This window comes from Hesperophylax consimilis, chromosome 13 (assembly GCF_061612785.1).
Source record: "Hesperophylax consimilis isolate HC1 chromosome 13, BYU_Hcon_1.0, whole genome shotgun sequence".
Lineage (NCBI taxonomy): Eukaryota > Metazoa > Arthropoda > Insecta > Trichoptera > Limnephilidae > Hesperophylax > Hesperophylax consimilis.
In genome coordinates this window covers 16,249,314-16,273,591 of record NC_142848.1, presented here as the reverse complement: position 1 = coordinate 16,273,591, position 24,278 = coordinate 16,249,314, and the positions used below count along the sequence as shown (strand labels likewise).

The 24,278-nt window shown below is 32.2% G+C and overlaps 2 protein-coding genes across 3 annotated transcripts; both read left to right on the top strand.

Moving 5' to 3' along the window:
* Nucleotides 1–127: 127 nt before the first annotated feature.
* Nucleotides 128–14,643, top strand: Pabp2 (poly(A) binding protein nuclear 1). 2 transcript variants are annotated; one of them, XM_089638819.1, is made up of 7 exons: nucleotides 128–233; nucleotides 594–717; nucleotides 3,223–3,376; nucleotides 4,598–4,730; nucleotides 7,384–7,513; nucleotides 8,001–8,155; nucleotides 12,423–14,643. In XM_089638819.1, the coding sequence occupies exons 2-7, from the start codon at nucleotides 631–633 to the stop codon at nucleotides 12,457–12,459; spliced, it is 696 nt and encodes a 231-aa protein (XP_089494945.1). In that variant the 5' UTR covers nucleotides 128–233; nucleotides 594–630; the 3' UTR covers nucleotides 12,460–14,643. The 2 variants fall into 2 exon arrangements, with proteins under 2 accessions (XP_089494945.1, XP_089494946.1); XM_089638820.1 differs by lacking the exon at nucleotides 12,423–14,643 and adding an exon at nucleotides 10,137–11,453.
* An 8,665-nt stretch (nucleotides 14,644–23,308) lies between these two features.
* On the top strand, nucleotides 23,309–23,940 carry LOC149418507 (uncharacterized). The gene is made up of 3 exons (XM_089639046.1): nucleotides 23,309–23,490; nucleotides 23,626–23,756; nucleotides 23,870–23,940. The coding sequence occupies exons 1-3, from the start codon at nucleotides 23,309–23,311 to the stop codon at nucleotides 23,938–23,940; spliced, it is 384 nt and encodes a 127-aa protein (XP_089495172.1).
* Nucleotides 23,941–24,278: the final 338 nt, after the last annotated feature.

Here is a 24,278-nt window from a genome sequence, read left to right as displayed (position 1 = left end):
GGCGAACCAACCAGATTGACGAAATTTGACAGGAAACTGAATGTTGCCAGTATCTTCCAAACCAATACACGAAAAGTAATATGTAACTGCAGCATTTAAAAATATATATTTATTTTATCTGTGTACTAAATGAAAAGATGAAAACACGATTTACACTTGTCTATGGGCGCGGCGGTCGCCGGATTTTTGTCGAATCGCCGGTATTATTTTATCGCGATAATCTTTAATAATCCGTAAGTGAATACATCTTTTAAATACGCGTATTGTCAATTTTTCAATTTAATTTTTCGTATCGCATTTATTAATGGTTATTTGTATATTAAGTATTGTTCTTTTGGTGATACTTGGCGTCTATGATGTTGACATTTACATGTTTCTAAAAAGAATTACAGTTACCCCTCATCATATTACTTTTTCTGTATATTTACTACACATATACAACTTTCTAACACTATTCCGTTTTATTTTGGTTGTTTTTATGTTTTAAATTTAATTTTTATTTAGAACAGATCGACTGGGATCATACTTTCGAAATATCCGAAATTTATGCCTGAACAAATCAGTTTCTCACAGCAATTTTGTGTATTTTCAAGTTCTGGTTATCTGGCAAATGGTAATTAAATCTGGACAATGGCTGATTCTGATGTTATGCTAGCTGGGGACATGGAAGAGGAGACGAATGGAAATGTAAATATGGCTGATGTCAGCTATAGTGAGGTAGATTTTATTTTATTTTGTTATCGTTTTGTTTTAGTATCATTTTTCACCAAACATACGTTACATTCTATGAACTCATACTATAATACCACATTTATTTTAATTCATCACACTTATGGCCAACTTATTGGTTTTATCTTAAATCATTTAAAAGTTTATCTGTAACCAAGACATGTACCTTATACATCAAGATTGAATATCCCTTATCATTTGACATTATCCTCTCATTTTACTAATGCCGATTTGTGTTAGATTTTATTAATTTGTAATATGATTCACTATTTTTTTTAACATACATTAAGATTTGACTTATTCGACCATTGAATATTTTAGTGATATTCGGATATTATGACAATGTTACCATAGTTAGTATTGAGTGTGTGCTATAAGTGAACCCGTGTGGTTATATTATGGAGACCATCATCGCTGCAAATAAGGTTTTAAATCAAATTTATTTTCACCACTTCAATTATTTAAATTTCTAAGAACCTTACCAATTTTATTTTTCCAATGTCTTGTGGCCCACACAACATGTTTTGAATCTGTAATTTTATTTACAGTAATCATAAATTAATTGTATTAACATAGTTTCAATCAATGGATACTTTCACCAAGAATGTCTAACCCATTTCCAAATCATTATCTGCTATTGTTTTCAGTAGTTTGTTTCATCGCCTTCCGTATGCATATTTCTGACAGCTCTATTAAAACAAGTGTCTTTTTGATGGCCAACATGAAAAAGGTTACTCAACTCGCCTTAATTTAATTAAGTTAGATTTTCTTTCAAACGTGCCCACCAAAAGAGTCTGAAGAATGAGAGTGTTGTAGGTAAATATTTACTGTTTGCACTCGTTCTTAATATGCATAATTATTAAAAACAATACTTAGATTCAACCTAATTACTGCAAGAAACAATTATTTCTTACTGGAGATGGAAAATAATGCATATTTTGTTAAAATTAATATAAATTCACATAATAATGCGAAAATTGTTAAGTGCTGTCAATGTGACGTTTTGATTGCATTCCAACTAAATACAATGTTGCCATTATACATTTGTCCGTATGACATCACCACTCTCTAAAAGCCTGCATTTTATTTCAACAGGCACTGTATTTTGTATGGCGGCTTCGAGATTCTTAAAAACTTATTCATAAATACTTCTTTAAAACTTAGGTCTACTGTATTGCATACAAAAATATTTTTCCATTGAAGAATATTATTTTCTCCATATAAACAATTCAACTTTTGTACCTGAAAACTACATAAAAATGTTGAAATTTCGAAAAAAGTTTTCATCTTTTATACTTGTACTATCGTGTAGAATCACCTCCCGAAGTTTGTGCACTTTACCTCTGGACACCCTCGTATTTTCAGAATCAGCATTTGTTGATCTACAATATCTACATGAGTATATTTTTTTAAAGCCTTTTTTTAAATTTTCAGTAACTTTAATAATTATTGTTTCTTTTGCTGTGTATAAACAGGAGAAATTTACCACAAGACGAGCCACAAATTATGGGAAACAAAGCAATCGCAAACGGCGTGAAACGCTGCTTTCTGTTGCTTTTTTCTTTTCCCATAATTCGTGACTCGGCTCGCGGTAAATTTCTAGTGCTTATACGCAGCCTTACAATAATTAAGATAATTTGCTGTATTCGGTAATTATGCATATTAAGATCGGATTCGAATAGGTTATTAATACTGTATAATAAATACTTGGTATATTTGTCTCAATCAGACAATGTTTATATTCTTATAATAATAATTGCTGGTGCTGCAGCAGAAAAATTATTGATTTATTCACAGACATCTGATTTAGGCAACAGGCTATTGGACAGTACAGTTTTGTTAGATGAAAACTGGTATACATAAATATATTAATAATTGGTTTAGGGGTCTGTACAATACCAACGATAAATCTACAAAAAGGGCCTAGAACAGCAATAATTAATCCATTGGCTACCAATTCATGACACAATATCAGACCTGTAATGTAAGATTCCTTTCACATATCAAATCATTATCAGTTTAGGTTGGACCTGTCCAAAATACGTAAAAATCTTGATAATTACAACTCCAAATTGATAAGAATCTTTGTGATCCCAAGTATCCCTAGTCAAGGTCCAAGTAGCCCCAAATAAGTAGGAATCTTAGTGGTAAAGCTTAAATAGATAAGATTTTGCTGGTAAGAACCTGAATTAGATAAGATTCTTGTTTGTGAAAAACCAAAAGTAGACAAGATTCTTGGTTATTATATCATCCCCGAACAGACCCACAGAACAGACTCATAGACCACAATCTCCAACATTAGTGGTAATATCCCAAAATACATGGTAATCCTAGTGGTAGAGATTTAAATAGACAAAGTCTGGTAAAAATGCAACGAACAGTTTAGGCTTTCAGAGCTCAACCTATAAATATATATCAAGGTTAATTGTGTCAGGAATCTTATTGGTAACAGATCCTCAGTCCCCCCTTTTCTTACATGTGTATGTCCACCAGGGCTCGGAGAAGGGAGCCAGTGCGGAGGGAGGCGAAGATCCGGAGCTGGCGGCCATTAAGGCTCGCATGCGAGAGATGGAGGAGGAAGCGGAGAAACTGAAACAGCTGCAGACGGAGGTGGACAAGCAGCTCAGTCTGGCCAGCCCCGGAATTAGTAAGCACATCACACTTATATCATATCGTATTCGGGCTGGGGACCCACCGCACTGACGCACCATGTCCAGGTGTCCCTGTCCTGCACAACTTCGGCAGCCTCTGTCCATAGCAGACCCGGCAGTTAATTAATATAAATTAATTGACTATAATGTTACGTAGAAGAGTTGAAATTTCACACAAATTATTTTGGTGATGCGCACAATGGTGTGCTGGCAGGTTCAATTGGCAAATTGTTCTCGAGACTTTGTGCTGTTGAAATGTAAGACAAGGTTAGGTTAGGTAGTCTGCAACTGCAACTTGGGAAAAGGAGTTCATAGCTCTAGTGTCACAATGTTGCCTTGGTGCCGTGAGATCTCCTGATTTTTACTCCAACTAATAAATTATATTATTATAAAATAATCACCTGAGCGATTAGTACGCTAAGTTGAGCAATGTATGCCTATGTGGGTGACATTTATTAGAAACAATGTTTTAATGGTTCCATATGCGAATGCGTATGAAAGTAAATTCCTCCATAGCACAATAATTGGCACACTTTCATTTAAGGTCCATCAACCCTGCATGAGTTTTATTGCGACGTAGCAGCAACAGATTTTTAAGATAAAGAATATCATTTGAATACGTAGCCCATTTGCGCTTGAAAAAGATATCCATTATACCACATATAATTCAACCGGTTCCATGATAAACCAACACATCGACAATTCAACACAACTTTAAAAAGTGATATAAAGTCAGAGGAAACGATCGAAAAAAAATTAAACCTGACCTAACCTACTTAACCCAGTTAATAAAGATTTTATTTCATCACTTTCCATGACTTTATATAACTTTTTAAAGATGTGATGAATTATCATTTTGATGATTTATCCGGTCACCAATTCAACCATAATAAATACACAGTATGAGTTTGACAGCAGTACTTCTTGACATTAAAACAATTCAGGATATACTTGCGATGATAGTGCTTTTGCACAGTTTCAGAATAAAGCTAATGATGGAATTTATACAATATAATCAGTTTTTAACTTGATTATGATTGGTATAATTATATCAACCTGTAGTATTGTAGTGACAGCCGGGAGATTGAACTCCTTTGAATTAAAAAGTCGAGACAATGACATGTAGTTTTAATATTTTTGGTACCAAATTAATTTTAGTTTGCTGCCTTGAATAGTATAAATTTACTAAGTGTACCGTTACCTCTGTGTGTGAACAGCCAGTCCCCTGAACATGTCCCTCGAGGAAAAGGGGGAGGTGGACAACCGCAGCGTGTACGTGGGCAATGTGGACTACGGAGCCACCGCTGAAGAGCTCGAGGAACACTTCCACGGCTGTGGATCCATCAACAGGTATTAATATTCTCTCAGTATTAATATTCGCCCTGGACCAGACCCATATGTTCCCCTTTTACCCGCACCATACTATAGAACAGTTTCCATGACGAAACAACACTAATAAAAGTAATGTAAAGTGATGAAAAAAAAACTAACCTATTAATTTTGTTATGTTCTGTTTTGTCCGGTTACCGATAGAAGACTATCGTCCTGGTAATGAATCCAAATATTACTTGAAATAGCTTTAAGTGTGTTTTCTGGGACCAGATCTGATTAGCCAGATACTTTCCAATTTCTTCCATCCTCAAATATCCCTCATATTGCGAACGCTATAGTACCACTGGCTCCAGACAGTTAGAACGCTTGAGAAAAAATTCAAAAGTAAGAACTAAACAATAAAAGAATTAAAAAAATTCCCATGTGGTAGTATTTGAAAACAAGAGTACTTACTTGGGCATGTCGATGTGTCTCGATATGAAATGGGAAAGTACCTATTTAAAATATTGAAAACTCCCAAACAGTGATCTTTGGTGTCATGCAATGGTCAATGCAACTATTTTCAGTCTGCAGTCATTTTAATTATGTTCTTTGAACCTTTGAAATATCTATTTAACTTGAAAATTTGCTTATCTTGAAAAAATTTACTATTTCACTCAACTGGATACAAAAAAATATTATAATTTAATTTTTTTTTTTTTAATTTTATTTAGCTTCTCTCCATAAAGCCCTTTCCACGTGAAACTCCTACTCAATGTTTTGTGTGAATTAGAACATTTTAAAAGGCAGAGAATTAATTTAGGGTTTCCAAATATTGATTTGAAGAACTTGAATTTTCGTAAGAAACATTCCCCCGATTTTGTTAGCTGAATAACATTCTTACTTTACCCTGTCTTTATTGATGGTCTATAGATTTTCACTTGGTATATATGTATTCCAATAATGCTGGTAATCAAATTCAATAGTGAAAGTTCTACAATCTAGATGTTTTACAACTCATTACTGCAATATGCACACTTAGGCAAGTAAGTAAGGTAAATAGTGTTGTTTTCTTTACAAATGACTTGTGTGAAACTTCTGCTGTCCATTAAAAATCGACTGTTTCTATTTAATCTTTTCCATAATAAATATTAAGTTTATTTAATTATCGTGATCAATCTTTGGGTTATTATGCTGTGTCGCACTTCCTCCTTCTTTAGCCAATGTTTCATGTTTTTGGTATATATATATTTAGTATTATAACTTAACATAATCCAATTTATTAAGAACAACAAAATCCAGCAAGTTAATATGAAAAATGGTATGGACCAACTGACTTCAGAAAGGGTAGACTTGCCCTAACATGAAATTTGAGCATCATTTCGATGAGCTGGAGACAAACCATGTGACAATATTTTTGGCACCGTTAGGGAGGGTTAATGAAGAACACACATTAAAATAACCAGACCCTGCACAGAAAAGTAAAGTTCGCTAAAGTAAGGCAACGGTTCGCAGCGCAGTCCATTGTGAAAACTTTGTACGCAGAATTTGAATTTTGGTTATTGAACGAATCGCCTGACGCAGCGACACTAAAATTGAGCGCGGCCGGTAAAATGTAACACTTAAATGTGTAGTAATATATAAAATTTGAAAGCAAGCCTAAATTTTTATTTACCCGATTTGGGATATGTACTTTAGTTTTTTACGCCGCCAGCAGTTTGTGCGCCATTTTAAAAGTAGTAATTCGTATGCAGATTTTGTTTTCACGCACCAAATGGTACAGGGTGCCTGCTTGTATACTGTCAGATTCTGTTATTGACAGGCACTCTGCGTATGGACCATAATTTCTTACTTGTGAAAATGGGTTGCTTTGAATATTTTAATTCCACGGTAACTAAAAACAAAGTCTCTTCATTGAGACTCTGAAGAAAGACACTGTGTTTTTATTTACCACGGCAGATTAGTAATTACTTCATTTCCCAAGTTTAAATCTGTCTACGATGTGTAAACAGCAACATTTCAGGGCCAAAGTTAAATATTCCACAACAAGGCGCATGTTTTTCATGTCTTTTAACCCCTCAGGCTAATTTATTTGCTTTTGAGAACAGCTCATGTGATCTCATAAATCTTTGTGTCTCCCTTACCCTCATGATCAGAAATATTATCTAAACGGTGTTAGAAAGAGAAAATACCACACTTTGTATTAATATCTAGAAGTTAACCACAGAGGAATTAAAATGTACACCTCCACTAAAACAAAGGTTCCAACCGAAATTTTAAAATAATTGTGAATTTTTTTATAAATAATTTTTTATGTGAAAGACCAAGAAGTGAGGTGACATCAATATTTGTAAAACATTTTTTCAATAAAATGTTTTTATTTTATTTTCGTTATCAGTAACTTTGGTTACAAAAACGTAAAAAGCCATTTAAAAAAAAAAATTGTTTCAAAATTTTACAAAATAAACTGTTGTATATCAAATATTCACAAATGAATTTTTCATACAAAAGCTTATCGTTGTGGCCCTTTTTTGTCTTTTTCTCTTTTTATGTTGCATTAAAGTTTGCTGTGAGAGATTGCTCCTGTAAGGCTTTTTATAGTGCGGTCTAGTAGATCCATTTTTTGACAAAAAAATAGTCATTAATTCAACAGATAAATTAGTGGATGTTCATGTTAAATTTATTATTCCAGGGTGACCATATTATGCAATAAGTTTGACGGCCACCCAAAGGGCTTTGCGTACATAGAGTTTGGTGACAAAGATGGTGTACAGACCGCTATGGCCATGGACGAATCACTCTTCCGAGGTAGACAGATCAAGGTAAGTCATTTTGTGTTTCGATACAACTCTAATAGGCAATGTTTGTAAATTTATAATGTTTGACCTTATCTACACAGCTGTCGCATATGTGATCCGTCGAAGGCTCTCCCTGTATGCGTTAGTTGCATATGCATTGTGTACAAACGTGTTATTCTGCGTGATGGGATAGATTATGTTGGAAAAGGCCAGCATTCTAAAGGTTAATTTATTTTAAAGATTCCTTGTTATTTTTTTATATTCTTATGTGTAATATAACAGCTTAAAAATGGTTATCATGACCATTGTTAATTTCTGTTATCTTTCGATTTTTTGGTTTATGCTCAGATTAAGTTCCATTTATGATAAACTAAATCTAGTATGAAAATGAAAGAATGTGTAGAAGTAACTTCAAAATGTAGTCTACGTGCCTTTCATCAGAAACAACTTTCCAGCGCTAAAGAATCTATACCAAATACGATAAGTTGACATAACCTTCTGTTTCCCGTAGGTGATGCCCAAAAGGACAAACAGACCCGGCCTAAGCACCACCAACAGGTTCCCGCGCGGGGCTCGGGGGCGGGGCCGCGGGGCTCCCCGTGGGGGCGGCGGCGCCTACGCAGGGGTCATGGGCATGATGGGCTTCCGTCCCACGCGCAGACCCAGGTAACTATCATCACATTTTGTATCAACTGCCCACTCAACGGATATTAAATCGTCTCCATTTTGAAATTGCTCCTTCAATTCTATGATAAAATTAATCTACAATTATTATGTTCATTAATCTTTGTTTTTTAATACACCAGAATATGTTGTTCTTAAGCTATATTTAATTCAATATTGTTACTGAAGCATCATTTTAATGGAGTCCTTAAAATTTTTTTTTTTATGACTCTTGGTGTGTTTAGTTTTATATCTCTTCTTTGCAATTATTGTGGTCAACCTTTTACTGTCCATTATCAGGGCGGATTATGTGCAATGTTAGGTTGGCCAAAACGTTGAAAAAGGGAGAGAAATTGCAACATAGCATCCCCATAAACAACCAACATACGACCAATAATGAAAAATATCTTATGAAGTTACTTCAGAAATAGTGTATTTTAATTGATTGCCCTTTGAAAATTAATCACTAATATGCTGTTTGCCAATAAAAAACCAAAATCCTCCTCATCACGATTTCGCTCTTTAAAATGCCGATGCATTAAATTTGTCGTTAATCACATCTTATAGTGATGTTAAAATAATCTTGTGCGCTATCAACTTTATACATTTGTTTTATCAAACAAAGAAGCACCTCGAACATCTATTTTAACTTCATAAAACATGTCCGTTAATGCAAATAGCAAAACACACTTAGTAACAATATTGAGCTAAATATATATTTACTCTTGTTTAAATATTGCATCCAACCTAACTCAATTATTTCGTCTACATATTTATGTAATTTTGTTTAAATTGTTGAGTCAACTTATTCATTTCAAAATGAAGGTATTTTAACTGTGGAAATACGTTTTAATATCTGATGGTTGGGGCACAACTTAGAAGTAGAATTTATTTTAGAATAATATTTCTCTTGAAATATTCTTGAGTATTCTTTTATATTTAGCAATTAAACGATCATATACAGCTTTATGATCTGACAAATTATTACATAATATTTTTTTATTTAATCTGAAACAAAACAAGTTTTTCTGTTTTGGCTGTAGATTGTCAAAATAAATATACATACTTGTGATGAAAATAATAAAAACAAAAAAAATTATTGTGATTTATTTTTGGGGTATAATGTTGTGTTGCACTACCTCCTTTTAACGTTTCGGACAGCATAACAGTGTCCTTCATCGGAGCATATGTGTAATCACATCAGATGTGTATAATAAGATTACACATCTGCCCTGATGATAGACACTGTAATGTTGTCTGAAAAATTGGCTGAAGAAGAATGTAGAGCAACATGGTGTAATACTCCAAAAATAAATCAATATAATACTTTAGGCCGTGAAAATCTCAAATGTGAATCTTAAATGGATTATTTGAAGTCGTCAATAAATTCTTAATCCAGCTGTATCAATATTGATAGTTAACTGTTTCAAATTTATTTATGAGAAAGTTGAAGTGACAGCTCTACTAACCAAATAATTGTAATCATTACACAGTTTATGACTATTTTTATTATTATTAATTAATGAGCGCAGCATTTTGCTGATGAGCTCATATCTAATTTTACAATAATTTTTATAGTAATATATATTACAAAATATTACCTTTGTTTACGGAACTTAGGTCTAGTAATTTTTATTTACCTAAATAATATGTTTATTTACTATTTAACAATTTCTATTTGAATTTATTTCACATTACTAATTTATTAAAAATGTTTGGCCCCTGGCTATTAGTTTTTAGCCCCCCTGGCCCCTATTTGAATCTTTAAAACTTTATCTAGTAATTGCTTAATTTAATCATGTTTAATATTATTATTAATATGTATGTAAAAAATGAACGGCTAAAACAATAGGGTGCATAGTAATAACAAGAATGTTTCCGTGATATTGATTAAACAGTGCCCAGCCATTAACGGATTTACCATCTTAATAATAATTTTGAATTCTTTCTAAATTGGTCAACTTGTGTTTTTTTTTGTCCACAGTTACGAAGACACGCGGATGTATTTTTGAAAATTAGTTATTTTCATTGAGCTTTGAGTTTTTATAACCCAGCATTAGATTTCAAAGGATATTAAGTTATTGTTTATATAATTCGATTAGCCCCAAGATTCCTGTCCACACGAGCCACTGGCCCTAGCCTAGTGTGGAGTGTCCTCTATTCGGATTCGTGTTTATGTGTGTGTGTGTGTGCGTGTGCACAGTTATACACAAATATAATTGTTTATTTATATTTAGAATATTTGTTTACATATCACTTTATTGTATTTACAATGTTTATCTCCAAGTCATAGGTTGAGTCATAGATAAACCAATATATTCATTTTACCTCCAAATCTAGCGGTCTGCATCTGATGTGGATTAGTATTTTACCGGTGAAATTTTAGAAATCTATTAGATTGCCCATCAAACACTTTATCTTTTATTGTGCTTATAACATGTTATAATGTTATTTGAATTTATTATCTTCTTACTTTAACAAGATTTTCACTAAATCCTACTCATTTTCTAATGGTGCTAAATTTGTAGATTTCATATAATATTAAATTAACCTTGACATATAATTTTGGGAGCTTTGAGTTTTCTCAAATATTTGACACTAGTCCTTGCATAAGGTAGAACATGAAATGTTGCTAGAAATTTGTTGTTTTTTTTTCAAAAGTATGATTGACAGTTACTATAGCGAGTGCCTTACTGAAGCACAATAAACTATTGTAGATGATATTTATGTAAATGTCTGTTTGTAGATTCTACAACAGAAATTTATTACAGCTATTTGATTTTATTTTCTTCCTAGATATTTATTATACCTTATGTATATACATATTATAACATAACATTAAAACCATCCAATGCATGTTTATATGATATTAATTTAAAGCATGAACTTTATTATATACCAATATTCATGTCTATTATTATGTTCATAGTAATTTATGAGAGTTTTCACGGCTGATGTAAATAATTGTTGATAGCTAGGAGAATGTTTATTTGATAACAGTTTCCCCACTAGACGTACTAGACTGTCTAAAAGAAGAAAAAAAAACAAATTAATTCTGGCTTATTTTATTTTGAAAAAGTAGAAACATTCTTATCACTAGCTTTTTAAAACTATTTGGCAATGATACCTTTTTAAGATGGAAAGAAAAAGTAGTGTCATAATATTTCACACATAATAAATAGACTGAAAACTGTTTTCATTGTTATATGTTGGTCTGTTTAATAATTTATTATTTTGTTAATTTTAATTGATAATGTTGGTTGTATGTTATTTGAAAAATAAAGTTGCGGTTTGAAAGTAATCATTGATTTGTTCTTTCACATTGCTTTTTACCTTTCTCACTGTGTACGGCCATGCGCATTCTTCAACTCCCGAGAGGATGGAACCAGAAGACCAACTTGATTACCGAGGGCCAAGATAAATATTAAAAAAAAAAAAAAAACTAAAAAAAAGTTCGCACACAGATAAAAAAAAATTCTAATTGAAAAATAATAAAAGATGCATTAAAAAGTAACATATATAAGGGATAATGGACAACCTGCAGGGTGAGGATGACATCAGATAGATGAGCACAATATTTCCAATGGGTTTGAAAGGTAAGCTTTACCTGCCAACTCTCAAATCCTCTTACATTTATCTTTCCACACTGACCAAGTCAAATTAAAATTAATAACACTTTTCCTTTATCTTATTTTTTCTGATGCCTTTTTAAAAAATATATATTTCTACCGTGAATTTATTTTGCTGCATCTGCGATCAGCCATACATGGAAAGCTAGATACAGTTAATGATTAATAAGGATTTATTTTAACAAGTGGTAAATAAGGAAAACTTAAAAAAAAATACTTTTTTAGTTTTTTTTTACAATATGGACCCAAAAAAAGATTTGTCGATGATATAACAGAATGCATGAACCGACTCAAGAAAAAAAAATGAAGGGCACAAAAAAAAACTCAACTTGATGCAAAACATATTTTTACTTGAAAAGACCCAAAAAAAAAAATTATGTTGAAACAAGATGGTCAGAAAAAGGATCAACTTTCAAGACGAGGATAAATGTAGACTTCAAGAAATCTCACAGGAAGAAAATTGCACTTTTGTATAATGTACTTGTAAATGTTTTGTTTGTTTGTTTGTTAGAAAGGAGTTGTGTGTTTAAGAGCAGTGGTACCATGTAATTATTTAATGTTATGGGAAATGCGAGTACCAGTGGAAGAAGGTCAGGTTAGTTGTGTTGTGTGGTAATCTAATGAGGGCCTAACTGTTGCAGGTCGTACAGACGCGGAGCTTACTACTCGCCTTACTGACCTCGTGGATATAACAGCCTCGGGAGGCACTTCTAGTGTCTGCCCAGCGCGCGTGTCCGTACCGCCGGGCGCGGGCACGCCACACCTCTTATCCTACACCGCTACTGTGCGTACAAGTGTAGGATACATGTTTACCACTGTGGTGTATAATGCAAAAACAAAATATACATCTTTGGACATTCACTAATAACTTGTTGATGTTGCAGCATTTGAAACTAGTGTTGTGCTTTGCAATAATAATACAGGCATTTTTCACATTTTCAGCATTTAGCTAGTAAACTTTATTGAATGTTGGTGATGTGTATTGTTATTCATCCTATGCATTATATATTATTGTCTGTAAATATTAAATAAATGCTAATGTTAGCATTTATTGGAATTTAATACTTAGTTTTGATTTATTTTTCTCATTCAGTTTTCTAAACAGTAAAAAGTATTGACATCCATTAATTTTATTTACAGAATGCAATTTTTTTGTCTTGCGTACACGAAGGGTTTTTAAAATCCCTCAACGTTTATTATTTGATTAGTCTTTTGTCTTAAAATTGCCTTTAAGAGATAGAAAAAGATTATTATTATGAAACAGTGGTCTGTAAAATGTAGCACGCCTTATTACATTATTATACTCTTGTGTGAGTAATGTTTTATAAAAAAATGAATGTTCATAGCCTAAGATCATAAAAAGAAAATATTATGAAATTGTAATCTAGAACTCGATTAGTTTTTGTGAACTAATTTTTATAAAATCATTAAGCATTTATTGCAGTAATATTTCCTAAGAACTAACATTTGATAATAGACAAAAATTAATGGCTACACCAAGATGACTCTAATTATTATATCATACTAATTTTTACTTTAAAGCAAACATTGTTCAGAAATTAGTGAAATATACTTTCCTAAATGAGATGTTTCTACATCATATGTATTCTAAGACAAGCATGTCAAACTCGCAGCCTGCGGACAATATCCAGCATATCTTTATTGAAACTGGATTAAATACCTGATCGGATTAGGAATGACCGGTTAGTAGCTCAGTGAAAAACACTGCTGCATTGTATGTTCAATTCCTCGGCTAGTTAAGTCCTATAATCAACTTTTTCCACTTATGTTGAGGGTAATATTAGTTATTGTCAGATTTTTGTAACCCTAGAATGTGTATGTTTTTTTTTTTTTTTTGGCTGCGTTGCTTTTGCATGGACATAAAGTTTGATATTATAATTATTTCAAAAATTTTGATTATTTCTTGGAAATAGACTTTCAAAAATTATAAAAATGTATATAATATATTGATTTGAACTTGGCCTTCAAAATTTTTTATCTGTGGCGCTTTCTTTTGTACCTTATTTGTTGCGACTCTATTCCTCTACATTCAAACTCGCAACTTGCCATTGGTAATCACATTGTCTCATTGGGGTAGTATTCACATAATCATTCATATAATTTTTTTATTTTTGAAATAATGACATCTTAAAAATCTCTGGCGAATTTAAGAAATGTTTTTCTTTATTATTTAATAGGCACAAGAAAGTTTGCTCCTATGTTTAAAATCTTGAATGAATTTTTGGGATGGAACTGGAGTTCTAGACCCGCTAAGGGTTTTGTGGCCGAAAAAGTTTTACCACCCTGAAGTAGGAAAGATGCTAGCATAGAATTGTCTGGCACAAAATATTAATTTTACCATTGACATTACTGAACTTTTCGAAATAAACCTGTATGTGAAACTTGCTTAAGAAGTTTGGTTTTTTTTAGATCCTTTAAGACTGAATTTGATGAATGGCTCGATTTATCCCACATTTAAGAATGGTTCGATTTATCCCATATTTAAGGTCTTCTTAACACATTTCCGGCGGGAAGGGTATTTCTGTCTTTTACGCCGGTCCTACTTGAATGGCAGGAAAGGCATTGCTTTCTGATAACTTTATATCAATATCTTTATAAGGGTCCCAACTGTATGTATTTAAAAATGTGAACCAAGTCTTCCCCATCTTCAACTTCTTGTCTTTTGTGTGGAAGAATATTCATCAAAAAGAAATTATATTTAAAACCGTAGAACGCGTAATAAATCCTTACACCTATCGCACTGAAGATGCAAATTTTTTTTTAATGATTTGTTTAAAAAAAAATTGTAACAATAAAATAAATACATTTTTTACACATAAAACATCACTAAATGTTAACTTAAATGTAGACTTTAATTTCAAACAATAACAAAATCCATTCTCTTGAATGGGACCCTTGTTTTCGCTCGCAGGAAGTGTGTTAAGAAGTTTTTCCAGTGCCTTGCAAAACTTCTCAAGAAAGCTTCACTGTATTACTATAAAAAAACTATTGATGTTTTTTGTTTATATGCAGCCCACATAAACTTAGACGTTGTTATTTTGGCCCGTAGGAGCCTCTGAGTTTGTCATGCTTGTTCTAAGACAATTTTATGTTAAAACTTTTTTTACTATTAAACATTTTGCAAAGAAGGTAACAATGAGAAGCTATTCTTAGTTGTGTTTTTGAAATCTATGTATCAAAAAGCCATTTATTTTATATGCTAAAACAAAATCTAAATCACAGATCAAAATTATAAATTTAAAAAAAAAAAGTTAGCAATATCGTTTTCCCTTATTTGTTTAACCCTTGGAATCCCAAGAAATTCGTAGCGTGATTATTACGTTTATAGCCGTTGTGTGCCACCGTATCTCTAACGAAAGTGCTAGTAGCTAACCGCGCTTGCTTCGATTTTGTGCTATTTTGTACCCCCCTAGCATACTAATATATAGGTTATTCGTCTGGCAAGGAAATAATGTATAGTTATTTCTGGTTTGTATTTTCGTCACTTGCCATATTTTTCAGATAGCTGTGAAAAATTGCATCGGGTCAAATGTCATAATTCCGATTTTTAAAAGTCTTAGTACATACTGTATTTATTCACAGGAAAAGTTATTGTGAAGAATGCTCTTTTAGCTGCAAAATATAATAAAACTCGAGAGTATTTCTTCAGTATGGACATACTATTTATTTATAACAATAAAAAAATAAAATTTTTATAAGTTATCCTTTGGAAAATACATAGATAGATGTATATTAATTTTCTGGTATATATAAAACATAAGTTTGTTTTTTGCAAATTAACATACTAAATAACAAGTAAGTTATTACAAAAATAATGTCAGCCTGCGCACAACGGACAGCTCGGCATTTACTTCTGGCACACCAGGGTAGTATTAGGAAATGGGAGGCTGGCATTCTGAGGGTTAAAACAAACTTGTCGCACTTGAATGTGACGAACAAATATCTCAGGCAGACCGCAGATGAGACTTAAGTTGCGGCAACAGTTATGTGAAACAGATAAGTACAAAAAAGATTACGGCATAAGGAGGTGCGAACACGAGTGACGCATCACTATAAAGACTTTTTGAATTTGTATGAATTTTGGAATAGTTCCCAATTATCTCGTATCAATAAAATCTCACTTGTGGGCTGCACAAAGACAAAGTGAGTAGCTTGGTGTTGCCATTGTAATGAAAAAAAATGTATTAAAATATCTAGAATATTATACATGCTGAATTTATATTTTTTTGCATTTGATGAAATTGCTTATCTTTGGTTTTTATACTGTATAACATATTTATAAAGATGTGAATTTATCTAATTCACGAAGAACTGAATCTTTTTTCTGAGTATTTCCCACTTTCAATAGTATACCAAGATAATAATAATTTTACTATCACCAATGTTTTGAAATAGCAATAAAAATCGTACAAAATGATAAACCTTCAAATTGTGGGAGTACAATATTATTCTCTAGTTCTGAGTAAATGCAGTCTAAATAAACCAATCTTCTGATTTATTTAACATTTTCTTATATCAGTAATTATTATTACATATTATGTAGATGGAGTACAAAATAATTGCAATCACTCTTGGTTACTATAAGAAATTGCCTCATTGTATTTAGGGAATTATTAATACATAAATAAAACTAAATCTTTTAATCACACCTATGAATATTGTATTGGATTATTTGTCAATAGATTCTGACTGATTGTTGTGTGCACTGGTTCAATTAAGATTCTACTGGTAAGTCTTCTTTTATAATTCCTGTTCTCTTTACTGATGGAGACTTTCAAACTGGAAATTACAAGAAGTCAGTGTAATACTTCGTCCGTCATGTAATATGCAAATGCTAAGGATGTCCCAGCGAGTAAAATCTCAGCAGAGGAAAATGTCTGGCATTGCAGGCAAAAAGACCTTTATTTGCATGTAATCGAAAAATTAAATGTACCTTTAATAGCATATTGTGAAATTGTTCATAAAACATGAATTTACAGAGTTTTTTTTTTGTAGCTTGAATTAACTTTATTTTTATATCGACGCCCCCTACACAAAGCACTCTATCTGCCTTTACAGAAACTAAAATTGAAGAGTTATTTTTCATAGCTTTGTCGTAAATCATTCTGCTATAAGTTATATGCATAATTTTTTCAGGAGAATACGACAAATTCGTAAATGAAACTGTTTTGTACAGGGCTCGCCGATACCATAATAAAGATACATATTCAATATATCAGTCTGATGGAAAATATACCATACTAATATTTTCTGCAACAATGCGAGACTTACCATAATAAAATGTTCAAACATTTTAAAAGTTAAATTGTACATTTAAAAATGCTTTGCTAGACTTATCCATGTTTTAATATGGAATACTACATATTTATAACACATTTTACAATAAATTGTGTATGACGATTGCTAAGCATATGAGCGTTTTTAAAATCCTAAATATTTTTTGAGGGATTGTTTGTACCTAACCTAATTATTTTTATACTAATTAGATTTGATTACAATATTCAATTTACTGGCACACTATATTATGCAAAACTTAAAACAATTTAAGTTTGAAAAAGATCATGAAAAAATTCATGGTACTTAATCACTGATTGGTTCATTTCAGTTTAATTATTATGTTATTATTTGATCAGAAATCAGACTGGGTAGTATTGGTGGAGACCTCCCTTAGTGCTAAGAGTGCATACTCATTACACATATAATATGTGTCAAAACTAAAATATATGATCACTTTCAAGTAATTAACTATAACCAATATTTTATTATATGTACTCTAGAATAAGTAGAAATACCTACTTAATTTTATCCAACCATTTTGCAATAAAATATGTATGTGTTTCTGTACAAGTAAAGAAAGATAATTTTTTAGTGACAAATTATTAATTTTTGCTCACTCTGAACTGAAATTTCTTAATGCAGATGTATATAATATTATATCAATTGACTTTGAAATAATTATTCAACAATGTTTTGTGACCACACTTATCATCAGAGGATGAATTATATGTATTTAAAATAAGTGAAACTCTTTTATAAGGTTCTCTAAGGAATCAGGGAAAAAAACTTTTTTCTTTGTGGGTAAACCTTACAACGGATATGATTTGAGGTTTTTACAGCCAAAAGTATTTTAGTGATTTATTTTGGGGTATTATGCCATGTTGTGATACCTCCCTTTTTTAACCAACATTTCGGACAGCATTACAGTGTCCATCATCAGGGCAGATGTGTAATGCTCTCCGAAACTTTGGCTAAAGAAGGAGGTATAATAACAATAACAACACGGCATAATACCCCAAAAATAAATCTCTGAAGACTTACACTGTTGATGGCAAACCATCACTGCGTATGACTCACCATGTAAGTTATCCTGAGAATACATTCGACGCCAACATTGATGGGTAGCTTTAAAATAGGACTTTTTTCAATTTAATGAAATTGTTTTAACACTCCTCTCAAATGCCCTCGCCTTGTATAAAATCATTGCCGGTGTTTTGTCACCTGTAAAGTGGCCAAATAGTGTGAAAAATGCCTATGTTGGAACCTTATATTATTATGTGAGTTTTACTGTAATAGGTTGCAAGATTTCCAAAATGTATGTATTTTCATCAAAATTTATTGTTTTACTGGTGACATAATATTATATTTTGTATGTAAATTAATAGCTCTTGGTGTTCTATACAATAAAGGGAAAAAAACTATGGCTAAAAAAAATGCGACAAAAGATAGTGTTGCTTTATTATTTAAACTGAGAGCTTATTGTATTTCCTGTTATGTCTACTTATTTCTTGTAATCACTTAGATCTGAAGAAACAATTAATAATGATTAACTATTCTCTATTTATGTGCTTCGCAGTACTTAATTTTTTTAAATTATTCATTCAAAAAAGCATAAAAACAGTAATCATTGCACATTTTATATAGCGAAAATTCTTTATGTCTTTCTGTTAGAATAGATTTACTTGCCATAATAATGACTATTATGAAGGCATAAAAAACTTAAAATTATAAAGAAATAACTTTTATCAATTTTTTAGGTTCACTGCTGCCAGCTTTCAAGAGATAGCTTGCAAAATGCCACCGTTTTGCTATTACATATTTATAATTAATTTGCCTAGATTTTCTTATTGAATAGGTTGGGAAAAAATGGAAAACATGAAAAATCGCATGTGGGTTCAATTCCTGAATGTAAAATGATTGAATACACTTCACCAATTGGCAGAGTTGGCAGTGAACCTGTTAAAAAGTATAGTTTCTTTAGAATTCCAAAATGTCGTAGTACCCTTTTAACACAATCCCACCTCCATTGAACTCACTTTATCATTTTGTTTATTATCCAATAATTATGAACGAACCTGAGTGCTACTAGACCGGTTTCTAACCTTATTTTTAATAATTAATCTATAGCCCATTCCTCCTGGCACCAATAAGCTGCCATTTCCAGCCAAAATTCAATTGAATCATGAATTTTCCATTGTTTCTTTTGGAATTATTTGTGTTTAGTGCAACACGTTTGTGTTGATTTCATTAATCTCAAAGAAAACAGATTGCTTATAGATCTCTGAGATTCTAAAAAAAGGATGTAAAATAACTCCGTGAATGAAAGGTTTTTGTTGCACCTTTAACTCTGCTTTTGCATAACCAAAAATGATATTTTTTGACTTCATAACAAACTTCAACTTAATCTTTTCTGTTAGTCCCTCAAAAATTTGTTATAAAATAACTCCGAGATAGAATTGCTCACCCTACCCAGCTCCTGCAGATTTATAAATCCAACATATTTATTTTATTTGTGAGAGGTGATAGTAATCATTCTATAAATGAAAACGGTAATTTGTTTTCAACATTTTATTTACACAAGCACGACTATTAGATTTGACACAAGTGTATCTTCTTCAAGGCAGATAGAACAGTTTATATCTGACCTAAAAGAGAAATGCTTGTGCCAAAACTGGTTACCGTGTTTACATAAAAACATAAAGTGGTAAACATGAAGGTACAGTGTTTCATTTATTTACGTATCGTTCTATTTGTTTAATAATTTTGCATGGATCTTGGGATTGAGATTTTCTGAATGTATTTTTGTGTACGGTTTTTAATTTTATTTGAATTCTGTTAAAATTCAGTGCAAATGGGATGGATGAAATATTTTAAATGGCGCAATATGAAGTTTGTGGGGAATGCAACAAAATAGAATTTAATGATTTCTTAGCCTGGTGTCATTATTAAATATATATTTTATAATCTCCACTCCAATATTCCCACCATTTTATTTTGTTAATATCAGTTTCCATTAATTCCAGGCCAAGAAATTGCCAAAATCTGGAGAATGACTGAGGCGATACTTTTTGGTTAATGTTTGGTTGTTTGATTCATGAATGATTTGATGCTTTTTAATTGGGTGGAATAAAAACATGCCATGGTTCAATTTTTTAATATTACTTATTTCAGAGCTTAGCTAGTATCTGCATTACTTAGAAAATATTACCTACGCGATGCAGAAAATAGCTAAGATCTTGAAATTATCTATTTTCCTAAAATGTTCTAAGGTAGGTTTGCTATTTCACCACGAATTCAAACATTTGTTACCCATAAATGTTTATTCAGGTAAGTGGGTACTTTTTTTAATAATCACAAAAAATACATAAAATTATTGCAAAAGATAAAATATACATAAAAATTATAGTGGTCAAAAAATATGTAATGAAGATTTAATGATGGAAAATAAAAATAAAATATCAAAATCTGGTTTTATTTCTGACATTTTGTAATGGTTATCAACCCCACGCCGGTGAAGGTTGCTAAACGAGGAACGTTTTTGAATAATAAATGTAAATAGCACTAGTAGATTCTTTCAAAACTTGGTTTAACCTCACTTTTCAACATTTTGGCTGAGAGAAAATTGTTATTTCTATCATGCGCCGCCGGTCTGATTAAACAGAAAAAAATATTTCTCATTTATTCTGTTAAAAGTATGTAGTTGTGTAGGTACATATGTTCGTAGGAAAAAAATCCGAAATATGTTCAAACCAAGTCTTTCTTTACCCCAATACTTAATTTATTTTTTAATAACTCCTTGACACTCCAACCATAATATTTACCAACCTTTTTTTTAAATCTTTAAGAGGAACGTGCTGTAACCTTTTTCATACAAAACTTAGATTTGGATTTAGCCAAAAACTATTTTTTTTTTCATCAAAACATACAGCAAATATCTACTATGGATTTGTGCTACTTTATTTTATTTAAATTATAAAATACAGTCCATTAAAGAAATCGATTTTTCACAATTTTGGAGACAATTTTGCTAACCGTAGTTAACAGTGGTTCCATGATAACTCATCAAAATGACAATTCAACACACATATAAAAAGCGCTATAAAGTTATGAAAAGTTATGAAACAAAAATTGAGTTAAATAGTTACATGTGTCACCTATTTAATCTAGTTTTTGTTTCATCACTTTTCATAACTTTATAGCACTTTAAAGGTGTGTTGAATTGTCATTTTGATGAGTTATTATATTTGGGTTAAATAGTTACATATGTCACCTATTTAATCTAGATTTTGTTTCATAACTTTATAGCACTTTTATAGGTGTGTTGATTTGTCATTTTGGTGAGTTATCCGGTCACCGTTAACAGTAAGTAATGATTTTGCCCTATCTGCTCAGTTAATTTAATGAAATATACAAAAAAAAACATAATTTTTTAATAGAACTTAACAATTTAGTTTGCAACGAATGAAAATTAAAATACTCAGTTTATTCTCTACAAATTTGTCTTATGGGCCTTGTACACTTTCGCCCAATGCATTGGGCCAAGGCGCTGGCCCAACGTTTATAGTACAACTTGTCGGTTGCATGCATTGGCCGGTCAACCGATTATTGTCAGTTTTCGTGCATACATCAAAGGATAAAAAAAAATACGACGTAACCTATAAGCTATACCCTTTGGCCTGGTTCCCACTATGCCGGACGGCAGATCTGCCAGGCCGGTAAAACTGCCGGAAGGGCTAGTGGCTGTACAATTTATATGTAGCTGTTCACATTATCCCGGGTCCGGCATTTTTGCCGAGCCCGGCATTTTTACCGAGCGTTTTGTCACTGCGAAAGTGCCGGTAGAACCACCGGACCGGAGTAATGTGAACGAGTTTGTGCCGGTATCCGGCTGTCCCCGCTCGCCCCGCCCGCGCTCTGGGCTCCCCTCGCGTCATATGCTCGCATTTTTTGAAGAAAGTAGACGTGTTCGCCCTACTCGTGCTCCCTTTGTTGTGCTATTTTTGTCCAAAGTAGACGAGTATCATGGAAATTCAAACCGAAACTTTAATTACGCTTGTCCAAGAGAGACCTGTTCTGTGGGATAAGACCGAAGACGTCTATAAAGACAAAAACTTAAAGTTAGCAGCATGGCGTGAAGTATGTTTACTGAAACCAGACTTCGATGAACTGGAAGAAAAAGAAAGAAAACAATACGGTGAGTTTTTTAATGCTTTATTGATAAAATGTTATATTCACAAATATTATTTTATAGCTGCTGCCTGCCACTGAACGGAACCAATATCCGAAACAAAATAATCAGTAAATGCTGTCCGTATAGCGTTGGCATTAGGGCCACCTCGACTCGACCCATTTCGATTCACAGGTGTCGTTTCTTGTTCTTGTCTATGTTCTATATTTTGGTAATTTTCAAAATTTATACCGTCTTTTTCCCTAACAAAATTATGTAAGACTGTACAAGCTTTAATTACTTGAATTGCTGTGTCTACGTTCAGATCTATAGCTCGATGGAGTATTCGCCACTTATTTGCCAGAATACCAAAAGCGCACTCAACATACCTTCTTGCTCGACTTAATCTATAGTTAAAAATCTTTTTATCAGTATTCAAATGTGTACCTCCATACGGACGTAGGAGATTAGGTGTTAAAGCAAAGCCTTCATCGCCAACTAGTATAAACGGTAATTTCTCGTGCAAGTTTTCATGAAGCGGTCTAGGCTTTGGTACATTTAAAGTACCATCATTGATCTTTTGCCAAAATGTACTATCCTTTAATATAGTAGAATCACATTCCTTGCCATATGAGCCCACACTAATAAAAATAAATCGGTACTCTGAATCAACAACTGCCATTAATACAAAAGAATAATATTCCTTGTAATTAAAGAACATAGAACCACTCTTGTTTCAAAATTCTAATATGTTTGCCATCTACTGCTCCAGCACCGTGAGGAAAGTTGGCTTTTCTTTCGAATCCTGAAGCGATGTCCTCCCATTCTCTCTCAGTATCAGGCAGCTTAAGGAAATCTGTCTTAAGATTTTCCCAAATGACGTGGCTCATTTCTTTTATTATTTTACTTATTGTCGAAACGCCTACTCTGTATGAGTAATGTATTTCTTTGAATGAACATCCTGAAGCTAAATATCTGAAAAAAATATCTTTTGTTATTACATTATTACTTTATACGTCACCAATAAACAAATTCTATTCTATTCTATTATGATATTTTTTAATGATTTCAGGAAAACTGGTTTCAACAAAATGGAACAATATACGTGATTCGTGGCTTAAGACAGTAAAGAAACAAAAAGATGAGTCTAAATCTGGATCTTCGGCCAAACAGACTCGAAATTATTTATATCACGAGCAATTAATGTTTTTAAAAAAAGTCTCCGAACCTCGACCACCTCATGAGTCAGTTTCAAAAAAAGCAAGAACCGAGACTGAAGTAAGCATGGAATCAGAGTTTCGTTCACCTTTAATTAAAAATAAAAGAAAAATTGATAATAAAAAGGTAAATGACAAGATGTTAAAGTTTTTGGACTCCAGAATAAAGCCAGAAAAGGAAAACCATCATCTGTCTTTTTTCAAAGGCATTATACCAATCTTGAACACTTTAAATATCGAAGAGACTTTAGAATTTCAAGCTAGCGTCCTGACAATGTTGCGAAAAATTAAAAGTAGGAATTGGCGTGATTCTAATCAGATGACCGGACAATACTACACAAGCGTCAATCAACATGCAACACCTACGCAATATCAACACCACTCTAGATACTCTACGTATCAACAGGCAACAACACCTATACCATCAACTTCACCTTCGTCCTCCAATCCGTTTCCAGCTTCGCCAACAGCATCTAGTAATCATTCCGGAAATTCCCAAGACTCCCAAGAATACTTAGATTTTGAAGGGTTTTAAGTTTTTAGAATTTTTATAAAGCTTTGAGTTTGAGTACAAATAAATACTTAAATAAGTTATTTGCATTTTTAATTATCATAATTATTATCAAATACACTTACACACACATATTATATATATTCACACTCATCAAACAAACACATAGCAAACATTCATTCATTCATTCAGAACTAGTGCATAAAATGATCTTACCTTAGAAATATGGCTAATCTTTGTTCTGGGCAAATACATTCTCTGAAACTTGTATCTCGTACTCCTATTGAAAGTCGTCCCAGTAAAT